Raw genomic sequence first — 25118 nt, 5'->3', positions numbered from 1 at the left:
CTGCGGGGTCCCACCCGCGCGACCCTGCGCTAGCGCGCCCATCCTGTCCCGGCCCGGACGCCAGCCCTCCTCCCTCCTCCGCCTTCCCGTCGGTGACCCTATTGTGGCCCCAATGCCCCGCCCCGATCTCCGGGCGCCGGGGGCTCCCCCCACCCCACGCGGGCCCCCCGGGGGGGCTGGACTGCAAGTCCCAGAGAGCCCTGCGCTTCCCGTGGGTGGGTCCGGGGCTCCCCCTCCCCGGGCGGTTTGGGAGGCGTCGGCCACTTTCAAATTTTGGCGCTGGGCGGGCGGGCGGGGCGGCGACCGCGGCTCCCAGCCCCCTCCTCCCCCGCGAGCTCGGGCTCCCCCTGCGCAGGCCGCCCCCGCCCGGAGCGCAGCGGGATTCGAACCCAGGACGCGCGGGCCCGGGGCGCAAGAGGGTTACAGGCTGTGTCGGGGCGGGGGCGGCGCCGGGCGAGCAGCTCCTCCAGGCGCTGCCCCCCCCCCCCCCCGGCCCTCCACGCCCCTCGCCCCGCGCGGGCTTTGGCGCCAGATCTTTCAAACTCTCACTGCAACGGCTGCCCCTGGCTCGGGGCCCGGCCCGAGGACCCGGATTCCGGAGCCTGGATCTGTGCGGCCTGGATTCCGGAGCCCGGCGCGCGGGGAGGGCTCACTCCGGAGCCGGGCCAGGCCTGGGGGCTAACCCGGCATCTAGGGGCAGAACTCGGCCGCCCGCCCGCCCGCCCGAGGGCTGGAGCCTATAATCCCAGATGGAATCTGGGTTGGTGGGGGGGGATGCTGAGGCTGGCGGGCGGCTGTGGCCTACGGGGTGGAAGGCTCTAGAGGCATAGACCAGTATTGATGGAGTCCCCTGTGCCAGGCCTCGGAGCCGCATCAGTGTGACCCAAACAGAGATCCTTGCTGGGGGGGTGGCGGGGTGGAGAGGACACAGATACACTTCACAAGCCAACCACGTGGCTGGTGGAAGAGGGAATGTGGGCAAACAAGGTCAAGGGGCTCGGGAGCCCCTGCGTAGGGGGATGCACTTTTTTTTTTTTTTTTTTAAGATTTTATTCATTCCTGAGAGACACGGAGAGAGAGGCAGAGATATAGGCAGAGGGAGAAGCAGGCTCCCTGTGGGGAGCCTGATGTGAGATTCGACCCCAGGACCCCGGGGTCACACCCTGGGTGGAAGGCAGATGCTCACCCACTGAGCCACTCAGATGCCCCTGAAAAGGTTATTTTAAAACTGAGCTTTGAAAAAATAGATAAATAAATAAAAATTTAAAAAATAAATAAAACTGAGCTTTGGGGGCACTTGGTGGCTCAGCAGTTGAGCATCTGCCTTCCGCCCAGGGCGTGATCCTGGGGTTCTGAGATCGAGTCCCACATCAGGCCCCCTGCATGCAGCCTGCTTCTCTCTCTATGTCCCTGCCTCTCTCTGTGTGTCTCTCATAAATAAATAAATAAACTAAATCTTTAAATAAAATAAAACTGAGCTTTGGGGGCCCCTGCGGGGGCTCAGCAGTTGATCCCGGGATCCCAGGATTGAGTCCCACATCGAACTCCCTTGCAGAGAACCTGCTTCTCCCTCTGCCTGTGTCTCTGCCTCTCTGTCTCTCTCAAGACTAAGTAAATAAAATATTTTTAAAAATAAAACAAAACAAAATAAATAAAACCGAGCTTCGTGGAAACATTAGTGCAACCATTTTGATTTTTATCCAGCTTTATGCTTTCAAGCAGTTTCGGGGACAGATGTGAAACAAGTACGTGATCTAATGTTAGTGTGCTAGTTATCTGTCACTATGTAACAGAGACCCAAACGCAGTGGCTTAAAGCAACTCACCTTATCTCCGTGGCTCAGGAATCTGGGTGCGCAGTAGCTGGGTCATCTGGCCAGGGCTTCATGAAAACTCACTTCAAGCTCACTTGCACAGAAGGATCCAGCCCCTGCAGGCTATAGGCCTTAGAGTGTCAGGCGGGCCGTTGTCCAGGGGCTGTCTCAGTTCCTTATCACATAACAGAGGTTCTCATTCGGGTTTTGAAACCCTCTGTATTTGTTGTAATAGGAAAAACAAAAACAACCCAAATATCTATCGAACAGTGGACCCAAACCTCCATGGACATTACACGGTGGAAAATGATGCTGCGGTGAAGATGAATGCCCCAGGGACACGCATCCCCAGAATGACCTCCCAGGTGTAAGATTGTGCAAAGAAAGCAAAGCCCACAAGACTACCAGCAATATCCTACCATTTTTATAAAATTCAAAACCTGGCTAACCTAGCTGATGTGATGCAATTGAAAGGAAAAGTGGAAACATGGTTACTCAGAAGTCAACACGGTGGTGTTGTCTGGTGAGGAAGGGGGTGACAGGTGGGGATGGGTACATAGTGGTGGGGGCTTCAACACAGGGTCACATCCTGTTCTTTTTTTTTTTTTTTATGATAGTCACACACAGAGAGAGAGAGAGAGAGTCAGAGACACAGGCAGAGGGAGAAGCAGGCTCCATGCACCGGGAGCCCGACGTGGGATTCGATCCCGGGTCTCCAGGATCGCGCCCTGGGCCAAAGGCAGGCTCCAAACCGCTGCGCCACCCAGGGATCCCCCACATCCTGTTCTGAAGGCTGGTCGTTGTGAAGTCTCTACTCTATAAGCTGGACATGTAAGTGACAGATGCTTTTTCTGTGTTTGATAAATTTCATATATCAAAAATGAAAAAAAAAAAAACACACCAACTTTCCTTGGGCTGCTTTGTAGAACAACGTGGTCCCGGGGCGCCTGGGTGGCTCCGTTGGTGAAGCATCTGCCCTCGGCTCAGGTCGTGATCTCGGAGTCCTGGGATCGAGCCCCACATCGGGCTCAGCAGAGAGTCTGCTTCTCCCTCTGCCCCTTCCCCTGCTCACGCTGGCGCTCTGTCTCTGAAATAAATAAATAAAATCTTAAAAAACAAAACAAAACAGGCTCAGCAGTTTAGTGCCGCCTGCAGCCAGGGGCCTGATCTTGGAGACCCGGGATCGAGTCCCACATCAGGCTCCCTGCGTGGAGCCTGCTTCTCCCTCTGCCTGTGTCTCTGCCCCACCCCAACCCCCTCTAATAAATAAATAAAATATAAAAAAAAACCAACGTGGGCCCAATATAAATAGAATACCCTACCGCCAAAGAGCAATGGTAATCCTGTGACCTCATAGACCTGTTAACTATGCTCCCTGGTAATCATGTTGCAATATGTAAATGTGTGAAATCAATATACATTGTACACCTTACAGTTGCACAAGGTCATATGTCAACTACGTCTCAATTTAAAAAAAAAAAAGAGTATCCTAGGGGTGCCCCTGGGTGGCCCACTCTATGAAGCATCTGCCTTCAGCTCAGGTCATGATTTCAGGGTCCTGGGATGGAGCCCTGTGTTGGGCCCCCTGCTCAGTGGGGAGTCTGCTTCTTTGTCTCCCTCCCTCCCTGCTCATGCTCTCTCTTGCTCTCTCTCCCTTTTACTCTCGGTCTCAAATAAATAAAATCTTTAAATTTTTTTTAAATTAAAAACAATTTTTTAAATGAAATCTTATTTAAAATGTGGTTTCAGGGGACGCCTGGGGGACTCAGTGGGAGCATCTGCCTTCGGCTCAGGGCATGATCCCGGGGTCCTGGGATCGAGTCCCGCATCGGGCTCCCTGCATAGAACCTGCTTCTCCCTCTGCCTGTGTCTCTGCCTCTCTCCGTGTCTTTCATGAATAAATAAGTAAAATCTTTAAAAAAAATTTTGGTTTCAAGATGGCTGGCTGGCTCAGTTGGAAGAACATGTGACTCACGATCTCAGGGTCATGAGTTTGAGTCCCATTTGAGTGCAGAGAGGACTTAAAAAAAAAACTTTAGGGATTCCTGAGTGGCTCAGTGGTTTCGCGCCTGCCTTAGGCCCAGGGTGTGATCCTGGAGTCCCGGGATTGAGTCCCGCATTGGGCTCCTGGCATGGAGCCTGCTTCTCCCTCCTCCTGTGTCTCTGCCTCTCTCTCTCTATGTCTATCATGAATAAATAAATAAATAAATCTTTTTAAAAAAAAACTTTAAATCATTCATTAATTATTTATTTATGAGAGAGAGCGGGAGAGAGATCGAGCAGGATGAGAAGCAGAGGGAGAGGGAGAAGCAGGCACCCTACTGAGGGGAGCCCGATGTGGGCCTCAATCCCAAGACCCTGGGATCATGACCTCAGCCAAGGGCAGACGCTTAACTGACCAGGCGCCCTCCCCCTCCAAAACTAAAACTTAAGAAAAAAAAAAAAAGGTGGTTTCTTAGGCACACCAGCCACATTTTAAGGGCTCCGTGGCCACACATAGCTGCTAGCCACCGACCAGCACAGGTGAAGAGGGTGCTGGGAGAGTCACCCGGGGAGGGACTGTCGAGCCCAGGGCTGCGGTGGGTACTGCGCTCAGACACCCTGTCCCCCGCCTGGACCTCTCCCTACATCCTTGTCCAGGCCTCACTGCAATACCCGGACTCACAACCCCCTGTCTCCCACCCTCTGGAGCCTCCTCCCAAGGCGCGCTGCGACCCCTTGTGCACAGTCCCAGCCTCAGGTAGCAAGGGGCAGCTGGGGTTTTTTGGGGGTGGGGGTGGGGGTGGCGTGGATCCGCGAGCTGGGAAGCCCCCTGCGTGCAGGTGAGGACCCTTCTATAGAGCAAAGCCCAGGGGGAGAGAACCAGAGGCAGGCGGCGTGGGCTCCGGCCGCCTTCCCCACGCCCCCCCGGGAGGAGAATGTCAGCTGCAGGCTTCCCGGGAGCTTCCGAGGCGTGGGTCCGGGTCTGTCTCGGGGTAACAGCTACAGACTGGCTTACGTCTCACAGTTCCGGGAGTCGGGAGTGGGGCTCAGAGGGGAGGTCCTCTGTCCCAGGCGGGTCGATGGGGTCCCTGGGTGGCGTCCAGCTCACGGGCGGGCCAGGCTGGGGCCTGAGCCACCCCCTCTCCCGGTCCGTGGGGTCCCACGTCCCCACGGCTGCAGCGCAGCGGGACGTCTTACGTGGGATCTGGTCCTGCGGTGGGCAGGGGGTCCCCACGAGTGGCGAGTCCCGGACGCAGCCCAGATGTGGAGAGGGAGGCGGCAATCAGATCCACCAAGGGGAGGGTGTCCCAGGACTGCAGCTGGGATTCCCCAACAACTTTATTGAGATACAAGTCACAAAGTCACATAGCATACAATTCTCGCCCAAAAGAGCACAGTTCAGTGATTTTTAAAAAAATATTCAGGGATCCCTGGGTGGCGCAGCGGTTTAGCGCCTGCCTTTGGCCCAGGGCGTGATCCTGGAGACCCGGGATCGAATCCCACATCGGGCTCCCGGTGCATGGAGCCTGCTTCTCCCTCTGCCTGTGTCTCTGCCTCTCTCTCTCTCTGTAACTATCATAAATAAATAAAAATTAAAAAAATATATTATTAAAAAAATATTCACAGCACTCGGCATCCACCACCATCCACATTAGAACATTCCATCTCCCCAAAAAGAAGCCCCATCCCTTCCCGTCCCCAGCGCCCAGCCCCCCTCCGTGGACGAGCCATCCTGCCACCCCGTGGGGCCTCCTGTGTGTGGCTCCCTCCCCGAGCGCCGTGGCTGGGGATCCGCCGGAGTTCGGGGGGCCTCGCCCCTGCTGCAGGTGACGGAATTCCAGCAGGTGGAGAGCTTCGGCCGTCTCAGCCGCCATCAGTCCATGGACATTTGGGTTGATTCCACATTTTGGAAATTAGAAACACTGCTGCTGTTAATATTGGGGCGCGCGTTTTGTGGGGACAGGGCGTCGGGCTCCCTCGGGTGGAGCTCCCAGGCGAGAGGCACCGGGCGCACCTGGGGAGCAGCCGCCAGCCTCCGAGGGCTCCCCGCCGCGCACGTCCTCCCCGCGTGGGTTAGGATCCATCCTGGGCTGTGAGGCCGCCCCGGCCCGATGCTCCCTGTGTCTGCGGCCAGAGTGGGGGGCTGGACGGGAGCCCAGAGTGCACTGGGCGGCAGCAGCTGGTTCTCACTGGAGGGTTTCCGAACGTGGGTTCTGCGACCCCTGTGCCCCGAATTCTTGCCCTGGTCCCACTAGTGTGAGAGGCAGGCTGGCTGGCGGTGACCCCGAGGCTGGAGAGAACGGGTGGGTCTGAGAGCCTGTTTGGGAGCCAGAGCCGAGGAGTTAGGTGCTGCGGGGCAGGGAGGTTCAGGGGGAGCCCCACCCTGGCCCCTGGAGCACCCCTCTGGCACCTCCGACCTCCGCTCCTGCTGGCCGGCCTGTCTGCACGTGTGGCCCTCCTCCTGCCTGGGAGCTCCGAATCTTCACTGTCTGTTGGCCTGACCAGGGTCCCCCTTCCCAAAAGTCCCGTCCCTTGGAACCTGTGAGGGGGACCCTGTGGGGTCTTTGCAGATATAACTAGTTAAGTTCTGATGAGGCCACTGGGATTGAGGCGGACTACGTCCTTGTGAAGACACAGACCCCCAGGGAGACACAGAGATGGGAGCCGGGCGCCCGTGAGCCAAGGAGCGCCAGCCCCGCCAGGGCCCGGACACGTCCCCAGGGAACCAGCCCTGCCACGACCTTGACCTTGGACCTCTGCCCTCCAGAACCCGGAGAGATAGATCCCTGCCGTGCTAAGCTGCCTGGCGTGCGCTATTTGGACTTGGCTACACCGCCTACGGTGGTCAGTCCAACACTCCCCCGCGTCCCGTGGCTCTGGGCCCCGGCCTGTCCCGGGGTCTGGGGTGAGGGTGGTCTGCGGTCTCCCCGGAACTGCATCCTCCAGCCAGCGGTCGGCTCAGCCCCCGAGGGGTAGGAACTCCCCCGCGAATGATAAAGCTTGATGCCGGTCAGCTCACTGGCGGCCACCCCACCGGCCCCTTCTTTGGTTAGGGGACTCCTTCAGGCGTGCGACCAGTGCCTCTTTTTTTTTTTTTTTTTTAACATTTTATTTATTTACTCATGAGATACACACACAGAGGCAGAGACGCAGGCAGAGGGAGAAGCAGGCTCCCTGCGGGGAGCCCAACGTGGGACTCGATCCCGGGACCAGGGGATCACACCCTGGGCCCAAGGCAGACGCTCAACCGCTGAGTCCCCCAGGGGCCCCATGACCAACGCCTCTTTATTGAGCACCTACTGTGTGCTGGAACTACCTCGGTGAGCAAAACACACGAACCCCTGCCCTGGCGGAGCCCATATTCTAGCAAAGGGCACGGTAATGGAGGTATATAGCATGTGTGCCGGTGTTAAATGCTAAGAAGAAAAAAAGAGGGGGGTATGAAATGTGCCGGTGGGGTGTGTGTGAAGCATCTCGGTCGGTGGCCAGGGAAGCCCCGTGGAGAGGGGGACAGAGGCCGGGTGACCCAGGGCAGGAGGGGTGTTCCAGCGAGAGGAAAGGCAAAGGCTGGGGCAGCAGGAAGGGCTTGGGGGGGGGGCCGGGGGGAGTATTTCATTTGGGGAGGGTGAGCAGAGGAGGGACCCTGGAGGGCAGGGGTGTCCGGGGAGTGGCTCCTAGCAGATTGCCAGGTCACCCCCGCAGGGGAGGGGTGCAGAGAAGCGCTTTCCGTGCTTCCTGTGCGTGCACCAACCGCTGTCTAGGTCACCCTTTCTTGCAGCCTTTTCACTAGTGTGATTTTTCCATGAAAAGAAGGAGTTTGAGAGATTAAGTCCCCAGCTCCAGGACCCTCAGCTTAGGAGGGCTGCAGGTGGGGTGCGCGCCGGGTGAGTGTGACTTCGGAGCAGAAGCCCTTCAACCTGCTGCTCCCCGCCCCCGCCCCTCCCCAGCAGTTCCCAGCCTGCCTGGCCTTCTCGCCTCCTGGCCTTTGCTCTTGTCACCTCCTCCCAGCCCGTCCAGTCTTACCAACATCTCAAACTTCAGGTGATGACTCACGTCCAGTCCACCCGGAAGCCTCTCCTTAGGGACAGGAATCAGGTCTTGCTCATCTCTGAGAAAAAAACAACAACAACCCACATGATATCAGTCATGACATCAGCACTTTTCCTGCTTCAAACCTGCCAATGGTTTTCTGGCACATCCAGAGTCATACCCAGACACCCCGGTCACTGTCCCCGAGGCCCCCGTGTCTGGTCTCATCTCCCCCGTTCTGCCCGTCACTAACTCTGCTGCAGCCCCCTGGGGCTCCCTGGGCCAGGTGTGGCCTCACCGCAGGGCCTTTGCACATGCTGCGCTGGAAGCGCTCTCGCTTCATGCTTCCCAAGCTTGGCTTCTTTGTGTCACTCAGGTCTCAGCCCCAGTGTCACCCCCCCTACCCACCCCACCAGAAGCAGTCGTGTTACTGCCCACCCCCAGCGCCGTATCAGCTCCCCTCGGGCCTCCAATCAGTGCCGCAGAGATAGAAAGCACCCCGAGTCCGAGTCCGAGGCATTTGCTCCCCACAGGGCCCTCTTCTAAGTGGACCAGAATGAACTCGGTGGGTGGGTGCTCAGAACACTCGTGGCTCACGCTGTGGTTTCCGTGAGCAGAGAGCGGAATGGGGTGCCCAAGCTCACGCAGCGGGACAGGGACAGAGCCGGGATCCAGAGCCCAGCAGTCAGAGGTGCCCTTGGTCCTCCCATCCCCTCCCTGTGCTGTTTGGGGGGGCCCTGTCCGCATCCATACTCCGCCCCACCCCTCACGCCCTCTCCGGCTTGGCTCCGATGCCACAACCAGACGCGGTGGCCTGGGGTGCTTCAGCCCCGGTCCCTGACTTGTCACCGTCCTGGAAGTTGGAAGTTGGGGGTTGGGTGGCAGCAGGGTGGGCTCCAGGGAGGCCTCTCACTCCTCACCGGGTCCTCACGTGGTGGAGAAGAAAGTGCTGGTGTCCCTTCCTCTCCATATAAGGGCACTAATCCACCCTGGGGCTCCACCCTCATGACCTCACCCAGCCCCAGTCCCTCCCAGACGCCCCACCTCCAAGTGCCACCCCACGGAGGTCAGGGCCTGGGCTTACAGAACCCGAACTTGTGGTCCCTAACACCTCCTATCACCGTGGGGGGCTCCAGGCAGCACCCCCACCCTCCTTCCAGGCCAGGGGCTCCTCCCAGGACATTCCAGCCTCAATGCTGGCTGGGAGCCCGAACCCCCCCTCCTGGGCAGGTCCACCCCTCAACCTCCTTGGTTTCTTCCTTCATCCATGGGGAACAACCCAGGTTTGTGCAGGGGTGGGTGGAGGTAGGGTGCTGGGGTTTGCAGGCGGGATCCCAAGAAGCAGGGCCTGGACACGGGTGAAGCAGAAACTCAGTCAGGATGAGAAACCCTATTTTTGTTTTGTTTTGTTTGTTTTAAAGATTTTATTTATTTATTTTACAGGGAGAGAGAGAGAGAGAGAGAGAGAGAGAGATGAGAGCGCGAGAGTGAGCGCACCAGCAGGGGGAGCAGCAGGCAGAGCCAGAGGGAGAGGCCGACTCCCCGCGGAGCCTGAGCCGGGAGCCCCACCTGGGGACTCGATCCCAGGACCTCGGGATCACGACCTGAGCCCAAGGCAGACGCTTCACCATCGGAGCCCCCCAGGCGCCCTGAGAAATCTTATTTTGATGTCATGTTTTTAACCAAGTCAAGCCAATGGAAAAACACAACAACAACAACAACAACCCACAGATACATTTTCAAAATTTTTAATGAGGGCAGATCAGTCATCCTGATTTTTCCTTTGGGCTGGGGCTCGCACAGGGCTTGCTGCGGCACCCTGATCCTGCCTCGATGGGACACCCTACGATTCCGTCCATCCTGGATTTGGGGGGGGCATCTGTTTGAGTCAAACTGTCACATCAAAATATTTGTCTCACTCTGGGCCAGTGGTGATGGTTGCACAGCCTGGTCACTCTTCAAAGCCCTCTGAGCTGGACACCAGCTCAGCTAAAAGCGGGCTTGATGGTTTGTGAATTATATCTCAATTTAAAACATGAGAGAAAAAAAAAAAGACTATTTTGGTGACTGAGTTCTTCGCTGCTCCCTTAAACCTTGCCTCCCCCCGACCCGAATGTCCATGCTGCCTGCACCCCAGCGCCGCCCTGCCAGCCAGAGCAAAGCAGAACCTCAAAGAACCCGTGTCCGGACCCTTCCCGGGAACCAGCCTCTTCCCGAAAGGCCAGGCCTCTGCCGGGCAGGCCCGTCCCGCCTCCACCAGGCCAGCACCTGCTCAGCCTCCCTCACTCCCCTTGCTCCGTCCGCTCCCCAGGCGGCTTCCTTGACCCCCGGGTGCCCCCCCACACCCCGTCCTCTCTGGGCTCCAAACATCCCGGTGTCACCCCCGGGGTCTTGGGCTACCTGGTGCGTCTGGGAATATCCTCAGAGGACTCGGAGCTCTGTGCCCTTGAACTCATAACGCCGTCTGCGGGGGCCTCGATTCCTTCCCTGTAAACTTGCCATGACCCCGAAGTGCCACCTTGGGGAGGGGGGGCGGGGGGAGCCCCCAGAGAGGGCCGCCTCCAAAATGCTCAGCAGCCAATAAAAGTTTGGTCTCATTAGCACCTTCCCTGCAACGTTACTAAAAATGTGGCTCCGTTGATCAATTGTAGAGACAAAGGGTCTCATTCTTGAGGTGCAGGTGGATGTGCCCGTTTTCTTGCTGGGGATGTCAGCAGGGGGCGGGGGGCTGTGGGTCTACCCTCCCCTGTCAATGTGGTCAATGGTCTCACATGGGGGGACTGTGGGTCTCCCCCCCAGTAGATGGGGTCACCTGTCCCTGGGGCATATAGGGACATTCTCAAGGCCTGGGTCTAGGGTAAGGTGCACGGGGCATTCGCCTCAGGAATGAAATCCAGGGGAGGGCGCCAAAAACTCAATCATCAAGATACATATTTTAAAAATTCAAAATCAATGCAAAAGGATCCATGGTGAAGGAAAGGTGAAAATCATAAATAAAGAGAGGATCCGACCCTGTACCTGCACAGCTCCCCTGCTCCCTCGCCCCCACCCCGCCCTGCACCGCCCGGCCCTGGCCCTGTTGGACATTTTAAATCTTGATATTTTGTTCATCATAGGTGGGGTGTTTCATTTTGCATACATTTTCATTTTTACTGCTTTAGAATGTTGTTGATCTTGATGACGGTGTTTTGTGGCATTCCCTCGAAAGTTGTGCCTGAGGCAAGTGTCACACACTCCCTACCCCACCCCCCTGCCCTGCTTCCAGTTAGCTTCACTGACGAAAACAGGCAACCAAAACAGCCAAAAGGCACAAGCAACCCCATGTCCACCGATGGACGAATAGATAAGCAAAATGTGGTCCGTCCAGACGCTGGAATATTGTTCAGCCTTAAGGGGCGCCAGGGTGGCTCAGCTGGTGGAGCCCACCAGTGATTTCGGCTCAGGTCATGATCTCAGGGTCGTTGGATCAAGCCCCGAGTGGGGCTCACCCTTAGCGTAGAGTCTGCTTGTCCCTCTCCCTCTGCTCCTCCCCCTGCTCGTGCTTTCTTTCTCCAATAAATAAGTAAATAAACAAAATCTTAAAAAAAAAAAAAAAAAAGGAAGGAAATCCTGGGGCACTTGGCTGGCTCAGTCTATATGGCCTGTGACTCCCCATCTTGGGGTCGTGAGATCAAGCCCCACCTTGGGCTAGAACTTGCATTTAAAAAAGAAAAAAAAAAAAAAAAAAAGGAAGGACATCCTGACACCTGCTACACGTGGAGGAGCCTTGAGGACATTGTGCTCAGTGACATAAGCCAGACACAGAAGGACAAACACTGTCTGATTCCATTTATAGGCGGTGTCTGGGATAGAGAAATCCAGAGACAGAAAGAATGGTGGGTTCCAGGGTCCGGGGTCCTGTTTAAGGGGCGCCGAGTTCGTGCGGGGGCTGATGGCTCCGGCCGGCGGTGCTGGCTTCACTGCACCCTGGATGCATTTCATGCCTCTGGATGGTGCATTTACAGATGGTCTAAGTGTCTTTCACCATCATTTAAAAGGCAGACACCCCCGGGCAGCACTTTGCCTCTTTGCTTTTCAAAAGACAGGACATCGATAAAGTCACATGTTGCACAAGATGTTGTGTCTATGAAATACAGCGACCGTCACCCCAGGCCCAGCCTCCTCACCCGCCGCCTCACCCCTCCCCGCACGACCCCCGTGCGTCCCTTCCGGCGCTTGGGGCGCAGGGACCTCGTGCGGCCACCAGGTGGCGCCGCCCCGCCTCTCGGCGCCCGGGAGGTTCGGCGCCAGCCCGGTGGGCGGCGCGGAGGCGGTGCGATGCGTCAGCCGGACCGCGGGGCCCGGGAGCCCCGGGAAGCAAGCCGCGGGGCTGAAGGCCAGACCCCAGGCTGGCGGGGGAGGGGACGCTGCTGTGAGTCACGCGGGAGCCCCCGATCGGCCGTGGGAGGCAGTCCCACGCTGCCTGCCCGCCAGGCTCGTGAACCGCCTTCCTGGGGGAGACGGCGAGGCCGGCGGCCGTCCCCCTGTCGCACACGTGTGGCTCCAACACGCCCTGCACGGTGGCTTGCGGGAGTGCGTGTGCGAGGGAGGGGGGGGGGACTGCCCGTGCCTCAGTTTCCCCTTTTGTCTAATGCACATAAGCATGGACCCTGCTTCCTGGGTCCTGGAAAATTAAAAGACTCATGATGCCGTGAGCCTGGTGCACAGGACGCGCGCTCCGTCCTCATCAGCGTCCCCTCCGGAAGGAGGGATCAGAGTGGCCACGGCCCCTGCAAGCCGACCTGAAGGGGCGGCGCGGGCGAGAACAGGGCGCCCCGGCCTCCCCCGCGGCCAAGTCCCCGCACCCTCAGGTGCAGAGGGGCGCTCAGGGGTGCAGCGCCAGGCGCCGGCAGGGGGCGCGGGCCCGGCTGCCGCAGGGCCACCTGCGCCTCCCACGCGCGCTCCACCTTGAAACTCGCGGCGGGGGGGTGACGAGGGGGCGACCACTCTCGTCCCTCGAGTGCCTAGAGCTGTGCAGCCCTTGCTGCTGGGGACCTCGAGGCGGCCAGCCGGTGCCACGGGGTGACACTTCCTGCGTGTGCCCCTTATTTTATTCAATGCTTCCTGCAGCTCCGTGAGGCTGGGACGCGTTCTCAGGGGGCAGGTGGCCACACAGAGGCCACCTTCGCAGCTCCCAACCTGGGGGGGCCTCGAGGGGGCCTCCTGCGACCACCACCATCCATGGGACATCTGTGTGCCCTTTATTTTATTTAACGCTCCCTCCAAGCCAGGGAGGCCCGGGCTGCAAGGCCATCAGACAGGCTGGGACCCAGAGCTCCAGACAAGTCACCCCGGGTCTGGGGTCTCCGCGGCCACCCCCCTGCCCGCCTGGGTGGGATCAGGCTGCGAACTGGGGCCCCCCGCCCCGTGCAGGCCTCGAGCACAACTTGGGAAAGGCGCGGGCCGGGGACTCTCCCGGGACCAGGAGGGGATTCCAGGCGCCCCCCCTCCCTCCACCAACTCCGAAAGGCCGCGCCGGCCTTGCGCGCTGGAAATCCCGCGCGCGCCCCGAAACGCGGCTCAGCTGCCGGGAAATCAGGAGGAAAACTTCTGCTTTTTTTTTTTTCTCTTTTCTGGCGCTCGCGCTCCCCCGACCCCGCGCCCTCCTCCCCGCTCCCCCCACGTGGGCCGCGGCGTCGGCCAACCGCGGCGCGCCTCTCTCTCGCCTTTGTGGACTGGCCAATAGGAGGGGCGGACGCGCCGCCGAGGCCACGCCTCCAGCCCCGAGGCTATAAAAGGCAGCGCCGGCGGCCGCGGGCTCAGATCGCCGGAGCCGTGGACGCGATCCCTCCTCTGCGGCCGCGCGGATTATTCCTGCCGAGGACTTGGGCATTTTTCTCCGCCTTCTCTGGGGGAGGATTTCGCTGCCTCCCGAAGGTCTTGACCGAGCGCTCGGGCTCCGAGGGAAGGGTTTGGGCTTTCCGGCCTCGGATTTTGCATTTTCTCGCCTGGGGCTGCCGTGGGGCTGCTTTCCACTGTGGATTATAACTGCAACATGACGCTGGAAGAGCTCGTGGCGTGCGACAACGCGGCGCAGAAGTAAGTAGCCGGGCCACGCGGGGACCCGAGCGACCGGTGGCCGGCAGGGCGCTGACCCTCCCTCTCTCCTGCCCCCAGGATGCAGACCGTGAGCGCCGCGGTGGAGGAGCTGCTGGTGGCCGCGCAGCGCCAGGACCGCCTCACCGTGGGGGTGTACGAGTCAGCCAAGTTGATGAATGTGTGAGTCACACCACGTCCCCGGACTGGGCGCGGGTGGGGACCCCCTCCGCTCTGCACGCTCCCTGCTGCACCCCTCTCTCGCACAGGGCTCGGGTTTCCCCCAGCGTCCCCACCGTGCGCTCAGGGCATCTGTGCCTTCCATCGGAGGGGGGGAGAGGTTGCAGTATCCTGACGGCACCCTTTGCAAGCACCCACCACCCTGTTTGCTCCTGCCTGCCCCCCCCCCAAGTCCTGAAGCGTGCATCTTCTCCCCACTCCCCTCCAGCTGCATGCACATGCGATCCCTCACTGGGCTTCGGTTTCTCTTTGCCTTTCGAAACTCCCCCGTGCCCCGTGGCCTTTTCTGAGTCCCCAGCTGATCCCGTCTCCTTCCTCTGGCCCCCTTTAGGGACCCTGACAGCGTGGTCCTGTGCCTGCTGGCCATTGATGAGGAGGAGGAGGACGACATCGCCCTGCAGATCCACTTCACGCTCATCCAGTCCTTCTGCTGTGACAACGACATCGACATCGTCCGGGTGTCAGGCATGCAGCGCCTGGCCCAGCTGCTGGGAGAGCCGGCGGAGACCCAGGGCACCGCCGAGGCCCGAGACCTGCACTGCCTCCTGGTCACGGTGAGTCGCGGCGGCTGGCCCCACCCTGCCCAGGCACCTGGGCCCGTGTTTGTCAACAAAGTGGAGCTGGCCGGCCTCGCACCAGCTCAGCACTCAGCCACGATCGGCATGTCCCGTGGGCCGCCCGCCGGGGCCTCCTTCCCCCGGGGAGCTATTTTGAGCTGGCCTGTTTTCCCCAGAGGGGCCCTGGGAGACGGAGGCTTCCTGCCCACTCCTGGGGCTCCCACTGAACCCCCTCTTTTCACCCCGTCACAGAACCCTCACACAGACGCCTGGAAAAGCCACGGCCTGGTGGAGGTAGCCAGTTACTGCGAAGAGAGCCGAGGGAACAACCAGTGGGTTCCCTACATCTCCCTCCAGGAGCGCTGAGACCCTTCCCAGCATCAGAGCCTGTTGAGTTGCTACCAAAAAAAAAATAAAATAAATATTTGACCCCTCCCCCCAGAACAACCCCCCAAAACAACCCAACCTGTGAGACCATGGGGGCAGAATCATTGGAGAAGAGGGGAGCGTGCAGCCGCCCCCAGGGCGGTGAGCCCGGAGCAGCGCCCGTGGCGGCCCCCGAGAGAGGAGAAGAGGGGGACCCGGGCCAGCAGGAGACGGGAACCTGGAGCTCAGGCTTTGCGACAGAGCAGCTGGAGTGGGGGAGCAGCGGCCTCCCCCACCGTGGAGGGCCTGGACTCCACACTCGGGTGGAGTGAGACCTACTGCGTCCCCCACCCTTCTTGTGACCGGCGCTGACATCTGCATGAGACTCGCTTGACCGAGGGTCTGCACCCTTGCCGGGACTATACTTTGGGACTTGGGAGCTGGGGCCGAGGTTGCTCTGTACCCATGAACTCCCAGTTTGCAAATGTAATAGACAATCTATTTTGTTACTTGCACTTGTTACTTGAACCACTGAGAGAGCTGGGAAGCTTATATAGATACATATATTTTTACTTCTATGATGACCTTGTAATAAATTTCTAAAGCTTCTGGGTTCTTGTGTATTTGCCACCTCTGAGAGGGGCCAGGACCTCTGCGCCCCTCCCCGCGCCCCAGCCTACACTGCCCACCGAGCCCCCTCCTGCAGGCTCACCAGGAAGTGTTACTTAAGTCCCTGTTAGCAGCTCCAGGCTCCTTTGCAAAAACAGTGCCTCTTCTCTCTGCAGCCGGCGCCAACCAAGCCCAACAAACCTTTGCCTCTTTTTTTTTTTTTTTTTTTTATCCTCCCTCCTGCCCCATAGCAATTAAAAGACCGGTTTATTACGAAACCTGGCCGCTGTGCCACAGCTGTTACTGGCTGTGCTGGAGTCAACCCCAAGCTCTGGGCATATAGAGACGCAGCCCTGGGGGGCTGGCTGCAGCCCCTGCCTGCCCGCCCCTCCCCCCACCCAAGGCCAGAGAGGTCAAGGGGGCATGGACCCCGGTGGGCTCAGGGCTGCGGGGCAGGGCTGGCCTTGCAGGAAGGGCTCCTCCAGGCAACCCCCCGGGAGCGGCCCTCCACCCACCCAGCCTTCTCCCTCCCCAGATAGGCTCCTTCACTGCACTGAAGAAAAAAAAATTTTTTTTTTCTTTCCCCAAACTAAGATCAACAAGCAAAAAACACCCAAGGAAGTCGTGCTCCCAGCCCAGCCGGACTTGGCACGGGGCTGCCTCTTGCCTCTAAACCGAAACTGTGAGGCCGGCGGCCACCTCCCGGTTCTCCCGGCGCAGGCGGTGCCTCCCCCGCCGCGGGCTCCCCGCCCCAGCTCCCGCAGGCCCCGCTCTTCCCGCCCCGGCTGCGGGGTGGGCCGGCCGCGTGTCCCCAAGCCCCGCGGGGAGGGGGACGGGGCGAGCCCCGCCGCAGGCCGCGACCTTTCCACGGAGCCCTACGTGGGCGCGGGAGGAAAACCCCGGCCGTGCCCCGGGAGTCACGGGGCTGGGGGGAGCCCCGCCGGGGCGGTTGGGAGGGAGGGACAGGTGGAGGGGGAAGCCCCAGGGAGAGGGAGGGAGGGGTGGGAATTCATCCTGGGGTGGAGGGAAGGGGAGACCCGAGCTGGGGAGCTGGGGAGCTGGGGAGCCCCCGTCCCTGGGGCAGGGAGGAAACCCCGAGGTGGAGCCTTCCATGGGGACCCCGGGGTGAGTGGGGGGAGCAGCAGAAGAGGTGTGCAGAGGTTAGGGGGAGGGGAGATGCTAAGTGGAGCGGCCAGAGCCCTGGGGGGTGGGAGGGGGGGAGATTGGAGGGGAGAGGGTTTGGGCTGGGGGGAGCCTGGGAGGAACCTAGAGGGGCTGGCAGCTCAGTAAGGACCCTCGTTGGGTGGGGGAGGGGCAGATAGGGAGCCCCAGTGGGGAGGGGGGATCCCTTCTGGGGTTGAGAGGTGAGGAGGGAGGAAGGGGACTCAGAGGGTGAGGGTGTGGGGGGAGGGGGAGGGGGATCCCTGAGAAAAAGCCAGTGGGGAGGGAACCCCCGCCTCAGTGGGATGGGGCTTAATGGGGAAGAACTAGCGGGAAGAGGGTCCGCCCTCTGTGGTTGGCTCCTCTGGGGGAGGCTCACCTGCCTCCTGCTCCACCTATCTCCATCTTGATTCTGGCCATCCAGAAGGACCTGTGACCTGTGACCCTCTCAGGCCTAGGTCCCCTGTCCAGTAGGGCAAGACCCCAGGCTCCTGGGCCCCAAGGACTTACAAAGGCCTGGGTAGGCTCCCAGTTGTGTGACTCTCAGCTGGTACCCTAGCCCCTCGGTGCCTCAGTCTCACAGCCCAAAATTCAAAATAATAATGCTGTCTTCCTCACAGAACGTCGAGAAGGTTAAATGAAATATGTATTGTTTAGACGGGGGCTTCCCACATAGAAGGTTTAACAACGATTGGCCATTATCATTGCTGGCCCAGCACTATTATGATGCCCCGTGCATTTCCAGAATCATCTCCTTACTCTACCCTGTGACATCATGGCGAGCCTCCCATGCAAAATTTAAGAAAGCGGGTGCCCCAAAGTCAGCAAGTTGAAGACTATTTTCAAGCAATGTTTTTTTTTTTTTTTTTTTTTTCCAAGCAATGTTTTAAAAACTCGAATGGAAGGAAAGGACAGGACACTTTTGCTGGCGGACAGAATCGTAGATCAGAATCGTAGATCACGGTAGGGTTGGTGTGGCTCATTTTTCCTTCTGTCTCAGGACCCAGCGCATCTCTTTCCCTCGCCCCGGTTTGACCCAAACTTGGGATATTTGGTTCCTTCATGTGGCAGGTGAAGAACACAGGCCAGGGAGGGGTGAGGCCTCCCAGCATGGAGACAGACCCACGGCCTGGAATTCAAACCCGCAGCTCTCTGGGCATGAGCCTGTGCAAACGCAGGGGCTCTGGCCTTAGGTTCCAGCAGTGGTTCTCCTGCTACGGTCCCCGTTGCTGTGGTGGTGGCGGTGGTGGCGCATTAACAGAAGCTTGAAGTTTCCCTGACTCACCGAGGAGACATGAGCGTTGGGTTGTGGTGCCGCCGTCTCACGAGGCTTATTCCATCTTCCCTGGACAGAAACACCCTGACGCCTTGACTGCAGTCCTGGGTGCTGCTGTCCGTTTTCCAGAAGCGAAGATGAGGCCCAGCGTGGAGGAGCCACAGACTGGCCAAGATCTTGAACTGTCACCGACGGGCTGGTCAGCCCCTGGGGACAAGGCAGGCTCAGGAGAAAGGGGATAGACGGCACCGGCCCCAGGACACTCCCCCGCACAGTTCTCTCCAGAGGGGGCCAGAGAGAAGCTGCCCGGTCACCTCTGCAGGTGGCTCCCCTAGGCTCCCGTTGCCAGGAGACAGGGCCCCGTCCGCAGCAGGAGGGTGCAGGTGGACATGCGTGGTGGGATGCAGGTTCGCTTCAGGGTACCCGAGCTCGCTTCTGCCCACACCTACGCCGCGGACCTGAGACACACATGCACGCACACAGGTGCACACCCAGGTCCCCAGACTTCACACACCCTGTCACCCAGACACTCCTGGGCAGAGGCCGGAGCTCCGGCTTCCCCTTCTCCTTCCCCTGGGGCCAGTCACTTAGCTTCTCGGAGCTCCCCCTCCGTGTTTGTCCCTTAGACACAGCCTCCCCTGAGCATCTGTCTGTGTGTGGACACACACCCGCCAAAATGGACGTGGACGCAGAATTACATGCATGTTGACAGGTATGTAAATACAGATGTGGTCTCTGCCCCCAGGCCCTCACAGCTTGTAGGATTCACCCATTTCCCGAACCCCCGATGCCCGGAGAAGGGGGCTGGCCTTGTGAGCGTGTCATGAAACACATAGCGTGTGCCTGGACTTGAGCACAAGCAGGGGTGTGGGAGGAAGAGGGCCAAACACGGCAGCCAGGTTGGGAGCAGTGATAGAAGCGCCGGCGTTGCCCGGGGCGGCTTCTGCTCGGCTATCTCGGTTTGGCCTCCAAACAACTGCACAAGGTACTGACTATCCTTATCTGCTTTTCACAGAAAGGGAGCGCACGGGCTCAGAGAAGTGCAGCAACTTGCCCAAGGTCACACAGTTGGACAGTGGCACAACCGGGGAGCAGGCCAAGGCCCGTGTGATTCGCAGTTAGGATTTTATATCTATTTATATGTTCATTTTTATGTAATTGAGATATAACGTACATACCATAAAATGTACCCCCTTTAGGGGGATCCCTGGGTGGCTCAATGGTTTAGCGTCTGCCTTCGGCCCAGGGCATGAAACCCTCGGGACCAAGTCCCACATCGGGCTCCCTCCATGGAGCCTGCTGCTCCCTCTGCCTGTGTCTCGCCTCTCTGTGTGTCTCTCATGAATAAATAAATAAAATCTTAAAAAAAAAAATGTACCCCCTTTAAAGGGTTACTTAGTGGTTTTGAGCATGCTTCACAGATTCGTGCAATTATCACTGAGGTCTAGTTCCAGAACATTCCATCACCCCAGAAGAAGGCCCGTCCCTGTTGGCCATCACTCCCCATCCCCTTCCCCAGCTCCTGGCACCCATGAGTCCGTTTCCTGTCTCTGTGGCTTCGCTGTGTTCGGCACATTTCACAGAAATGGGATCACACACCAGATGGCTTCTCATCCTTACATGATGTTTGGAGGTTCACCCATGTAGCGCGTGTCACGATCAAACTTGGATGGCCTGCCCTGGGTCTGTGGTCCCATGTGTGCACGCTAGCAGCCCCCCGTATGGACCAGGACACGGGGGAGGGCACCCAGAGTGTCGCGCAGAGCTGACATCAGCGGGCACGCCAGGCGGGGGCTTTGCACCAGGCCTCCCGCCCAGACACTGCTTGCACACCCGCCGTGTAAGCTCTGGCTTGTGCACACGCTGACCCCTCTGCCCCGAACCCTCAGGACGACCTTTCCCCAAGCTAACACCGGCTCACCTTCCCAGGTTCTCAGCACCTGCGAGGTTGTAAGGACAAATTCAATCCTGCCACCGTTGGCTTCTCATCTGGGTCCCGGGTGAGGCTCAGGCCGCGAGAGGACTGGGACGCCCGGTTCTTCACAGCCGAGCTCCCAGCCCGCGACCCCTGCCCTTCGTAAATGCCCGGACACAAAGCCTCGGGTCTGTTCTGGGCTGTGTTCGGAGATGGACCCACCGAGATGACCTCCTTCTCCAGGACAGATTGTTTTGTCCCTGAGGGACACGCGCTGGCCTTGCCAGGTGCCGGGTCCTGAGCAGACGGTGACACCATCCCAGGGAAGCTGGAACGTGGCCCTGCGGAGGCGGCGGGCTGGGTGCCCCAGGAGGCTGCTTCAGCTCTCCGGGCTCAGTTTCCTCAGCTGTGCAGCGGGGCTACGGGTGGGGGGCCCACCTCTCGGGCTGCTGTGAGCGTCACTTGGCTACAACACGCAGCGGGGAGCCTGGCGGGGGAGCCTGCGCCAGGATGCGCCGTCTGCGGGCTTCTTTCTCCCGAACCGGCCGTCTGTCCGTCCACCCGTGGGTAGCGGGCGCCCAGAACTCCTAACCGACCGGGGCCTCACGACTGTACCCAGGGCCCCTCCCCCCGGGGGCTGCTGAGGCAGCGAGTGGCCTGGAGTCTCCCTGAGAAGTGGCTCGGGGCGGACCCACGGGGCGGGGCAGCGGTGTGGCCGGTGGCCAGAGGACTGTGCATTCTAAGCTGTGGCCGTGGAGGCCCCGCGTGTGTACACTTGCACGCACGAACAGCACGTGCTCAGATACTCAGGCTTGCCAGTAGGCGCAGAAACACACACACACACGCACACACACACACACACACACACACTTGCATGGTTCTCACCCTCACACTAGGCCCACGGTATGAGTGTCCTGGGGCCGCTGTAACAAAGTGACTTGGGTAATGGCTTCTGGCTCCGGAGGCCAGATGTGTGAGCCGGAGGTGACCTTCTTTTTTTTTTTTTTTTTTTTTTGATTTTTTTTATTTATTTATGATAGCCACAGAGAGAGAGAGAGAGAGAGAGAGGCAGAGACATAGGCAGAGGGAGAAGCAGGCTCCATGCACTGGGAGCCCGACGTGGGATTCGATCCCGGGTCTGCAGGATCGCGCCCTGGGCCAAAGGCAGGCGCCAAACCGCTGTGCCACCCAGGGATCCCCCGGAGGTGACCTTCTGTGGCTCTGACGGCGGATCTCTCTGGGCCTCTCTCGCTTCTGGCGGCCTTGGGTGTTCCTGGGATTGGACGGACTGTTCTCCTGAGTCTTCACGTGGGCTTCCACGTGTGTGCGTCTCTGGGTCCCAGTTACACCTTCTTGTGAGGGTGCCAGCTGGATCGGGTCGGAGGCCGCCCTCGAGAACCCGTCCCGACTCTATCGTCTGCAGAAAACCTACCTCCAATGAGACCCCCTTCCCAGGTACCCAGGATCAGGACTTGAGCATGCTTTGAGCCGACACGATTCACCCCATAACCACCACCCCCCCAACAGAAATACCCAAACGTGTCCTCCCGTCACACGTGCAGACACTCGGGAGCCCAGTCTCACACTCAACAGACGAGAGCACATGCGCACACATGCATGCACGCCAGCACACACCCCTCTTTAGCTTGCTCTAGGTTTTCCCGGCAGGCGCCCGAGGACCAGGAAATGAATAAGGACACCCACCCAGGCCCACAGGTCTTCACGCAGGAGCGGGGGAGGGGGTGGGACAGGTCCTATTTATCCACCAAAGGTGTTCCAGGGACCTTCCTGCCTGCCCCGCGGGCGCCCTGCCGGTACTGCCCTACCGCCAGGCTGTGGGGTGCTGAGGATGGCCCCAGGTGACCCCTGGGTAGGTCAAGGGCATCTGGGTAGCATCTGTGCAGCGAGGTTCTCCCACCACAAGGTACAGGGCAGCTCGTAGTCTCTGTTGACCTCTGGCTCCTTCCACCAGGGGGTAAGATGGCACGGGGCGGGGGTGGGGGGCGTGTTTTCCAGGAGATGCCATCCCCTCTTCTAGGAAAGCAGCAGGAGGAAGTCAGGGCCTTCCTGGTTTCTGAAATACTTCTCCCTCCTTCCTCGCAGGGGTCAGGGCAGGACTCCCGCGGGTCCCAGCCCTGCCTTCAGCTTTTACCTTCCCTCTGGAACCACCGCCAGCATCCGCCGGCCGCGGTCCCGCTCGGCCTGGGCGCCCTGCCTGGTGCCTCACCCCGCTGTCCCCTCTCTGGCGACCCCAATCCCCAGGCAGGAGCCGTGGCCTCTCTGCTAGATTTTCAAGGTCCCAGTGGCGCCAAACTCCTGGCCCGGGCTGCACGGGGATGGGGAGGGATGGGGAGGGATGGGGAGGGATGGGAGAGCCCGCTTCATCTGTGGGAAGGGAGAGTCTGGGAGGACAGCCGGGAGCTGTGCCGCGAGGGAGAGACCCGCACGCCGCCAGCACGGGTGGGGAAGGTCCTTTGCCAGGGACCGCGGTGGCCGCCACCGCCCCCACCGCCCCGCGGACGCCCAGCCTGACGCCCAGCCCCGAAGCCACCCCCGCCCCCAAGGACGCACGGCAGACACTGTCGGACGCGCAGAAGCTCCATCTGGAGAGCCCCTCCCTGCCCCTTCCCTGCATTGTTCGCGGCTCCCCGTTCCCACCCCGCCCCCTCCTCCCGGGCGCCGGAGGTTCCCAGGCTCTAGGGCTGGGGTGGGATGGGGGGGCGTCTCGGGGAGGCGGAGGCCCAGCGCAGGACCCTCGTGCACGCGTCGGAGCGTGAGCCTGCGATCTGGCGCGTGCACGCGTGGGGCGACGACGGTGCCGCAGTCCACAGCCCGCGCGCCATGGATCCCTCTCGGGTGGCTGCAGGGGGAGGGGGGGAGGAGGGGGCAGCCGCCCAGCTCGGGATTCGGGTCGGGTCGGGGCTCTCGGCGGCTTTCTGTCTACCGGCGGGGCGCGCGGCGCGCGTGACTCAGTTTCCCCAGCCATAAAAGGGAAAGTCTAATCGCCCTCCCACGTGGCGAGGTGGAACCCTGTACTGCACGGAAGCGCTCTGCAGAACGCTGGGCCTTGAGAACCGCGACCACGCCTTCCCCCCACCCCACCCTCCCGCCAGACACTGGGGGTGGAGGGGGGCGCTGACCCCGGCCCGAGACGCCCCTCCCGACCCAGCAGGCAGGAGTCCCCGGCTTCCTCGGTACTTAAAATTGGGTAATTGGACACAGAGGCGGGTGTGCGAGAGCCAGAGGAATCCCCGAGTGGGCGAAGGGCCGGGCCTGTGCCCCCCGCTTCCCCACGGCGGCGGCCGCGACCCTCTCCGGGCCCCCTCGAGTGCGCCCTGGGCGCGCCGCCGGTGCGCCCCGAGCCCCCGCGCTGGCCGCCGCCCCCCTCCCGCGCCCGGCGGTGCCAGCCTCCCGCTGGTGCCCGCCAGGCGCGGTGTCTGCGGCCGCCCGGTGGGGGGGTCTGCGCCGGCGGCGGTCCCCGCGGCGTCGCCCTCCCCCAGCCCCTGGCGGCGGGCGGCCGGGCCGAGGGCGGGGCGTCTGCACAGACCCTCCTTTTGTGAGAGGCGCCTTCCCCGGGCGGCCTGGCGCGCAGGGCCCGGGCACCGCGCCAGCGCCCGGAATAGCCTCCCTGCCCCGCTGGCCGCCCCACGCCCCGCCGGAGCCGCCGGACCTGCCGGGCCGGGCGCGGGGGTGGGCAGGGCCGCGGCGGCGCGGGGACCGGTGCGTGCCCAGCCGCACGGCCCCGCCACCACCCCGCGGCCGCCCCCTCCCCCCGCCCCGCCTGTGCGCGCACGCTGCGGGGTGCACACCCGCGCCTGCATGCGGACCGGCTGGCGCGGACCTCCGCCGCCGGCGAGCCCTACTGTGCGCAAGGCCGCTGTGCACCGTCCCTCTCCGAAAATGCGCATGTGTGCAGCACCCCGCCCCCCACCTGTGTACAAACACCTACAGAGAGATGTCCTCGCGTGTGCAAATACTGGCCGTGTGTGGCACCGGGAGTGTGGGCATGAGCCCACGGTGCACAGGCACAGACGTGCTCACAAATATCCATTGGTGAAGAAGTCCCCTATTTTCAGATACTCTCATCCGGGCGAGCACCCACATGTGAGTAAAAATCCCAATGCACGCACACCTGGCATTCTGCTGCACCCTGCGTGGTGGTGGTCAGGATAGGGCAACACTGTCCAAGTTCAGATGCTCACTCTGCAGACCTCCTACAGCAGCTGGGGGCGGGCGGCATTTAGGGCGCCCAGGGGAGAGCTGAGACCCTCCCCTAGGGTCCTCGGGCATGCTTGAGCTTACCCCACGTGGAGAGACTTTGCTCTTTCGGTCTCTTCTGGCTCTGTGGGGGCGGGAGGGGGGGCTCTGACTGTGTGGGAGGAAGTGGGTTGGACACCCCCCTGCATTGTGTGTGGGTAGAGGCAGAGGACTCAGTCATGCAGGGTTGGAGGCAGGGCCTCCTGGGACCTTCCTGGAAGCCCAGGGGGCAGGTGCAAGGGCAGGATGCCAGCGGGTGGCTTCCCTGAAACTGGGCACAGCAGCTGGGAGAGGTTTCCGGCCCGCCCGGCCCCACCTGGCCCCGGGCACTCTCGGCACATGGGCGGGGCAGGCAGGTCCCAGACTGCACATGCCCGCCCAGGAGCCGCCAGTGGACCTGCACACACACTCCTGTGTGCGTGCATGTGCGTGGGCCAGGCCGCTGCTAATTCTGCAGCCCGTATCACAAACATGTGCTTGTGCATACACCCAGGCTTGCCCTCGTGTGCCACACGGGAGCCACAGAGCACAGCCATGGGGATCCACGTTCACCCTGAGGCTCTGTGGGACAGAGGTATCTGATTTGCTCACTGCTTCGCTCTAGCACCTGACGGTTGGTTGGCGCTCTGTAAATATTTGTGCAGTGAGCAAATGAATAAAGGGACACATCATTTTGCAACTATGTGCTGAGTGTCTAGTGCACTGGGCTCTTGTACATCCAGGAACAAGAAGATCCTTAGACACTGTAGACTCATCGTCAGGGATGAGAATACGCTCATACCTGCACATACCTGTGGACACCGTGCACACTGATCAGGAAACACGTGAGTCACTTTA

The 25118-nt window shown here is 60.6% G+C and overlaps 1 protein-coding gene and 4 long non-coding RNA genes across 5 annotated transcripts; 3 read left to right on the top strand and 2 right to left on the bottom strand.

Annotated features, from left to right (window-relative positions):
* Window positions 1-5078: 5078 nt before the first annotated feature.
* Window positions 5079-8793, bottom strand: LOC140611132 (uncharacterized). Its single transcript, XR_012012467.1, has 3 exons — window positions 8746-8793; window positions 7820-7904; window positions 5079-6113 (listed from the first exon to the last, which is right to left on the bottom strand). It is a non-coding gene; the product is annotated as an uncharacterized lncRNA (long non-coding RNA).
* A 78-nt stretch (window positions 8794-8871) lies between these two features.
* On the top strand, window positions 8872-9883 carry LOC140611389 (uncharacterized). The gene is made up of 2 exons (XR_012012623.1): window positions 8872-9108; window positions 9269-9883. It is a non-coding gene; the product is annotated as an uncharacterized lncRNA (long non-coding RNA).
* A 3736-nt stretch (window positions 9884-13619) lies between these two features.
* Window positions 13620-15672, top strand: GADD45B (growth arrest and DNA damage inducible beta). The gene is made up of 4 exons (XM_072787946.1): window positions 13620-13903; window positions 13982-14083; window positions 14472-14694; window positions 14950-15672. The coding sequence occupies exons 1-4, from the start codon at window positions 13860-13862 to the stop codon at window positions 15061-15063; spliced, it is 483 nt and encodes a 160-aa protein (XP_072644047.1). The 5' UTR covers window positions 13620-13859; the 3' UTR covers window positions 15064-15672.
* Window positions 15673-17123: 1451 nt separating this feature from the next.
* LOC140611127 (uncharacterized) lies at window positions 17124-19503 on the top strand. The gene is made up of 2 exons (XR_012012463.1): window positions 17124-18821; window positions 19125-19503. It is a non-coding gene; the product is annotated as an uncharacterized lncRNA (long non-coding RNA).
* LOC140611126 (uncharacterized) lies at window positions 17314-24607 on the bottom strand. Its single transcript, XR_012012462.1, has 3 exons — window positions 24157-24607; window positions 20031-22058; window positions 17314-18316 (listed from the first exon to the last, which is right to left on the bottom strand). It is a non-coding gene; the product is annotated as an uncharacterized lncRNA (long non-coding RNA).
* Window positions 24608-25118: the final 511 nt, after the last annotated feature.

Source organism: Canis lupus, chromosome 19 (assembly GCF_048164855.1).
Source record: "Canis lupus baileyi chromosome 19, mCanLup2.hap1, whole genome shotgun sequence".
In the NCBI taxonomy this organism is placed as follows: Eukaryota; Metazoa; Chordata; class Mammalia; order Carnivora; family Canidae; genus Canis; species Canis lupus.
This window is presented reverse-complemented; position numbering and strand designations above follow the sequence as displayed.

Excerpts from the sequence above, each read along its gene's own strand:
- GADD45B (XM_072787946.1), top strand. The coding sequence starts at position 13,860 with ATGACGCTGGAAGAGCTCGTGGCGTGCGACAACGCGGCGCAGAA. Across the intron at positions 13,904-13,981 it reads TGCGACAACGCGGCGCAGAA|GATGCAGACCGTGAGCGCCG; the intron begins GTAAGTAGCCGG and ends TCCTGCCCCCAG. Across the intron at positions 14,695-14,949 it reads TGCACTGCCTCCTGGTCACG|AACCCTCACACAGACGCCTG; the intron begins GTGAGTCGCGGC and ends ACCCCGTCACAG.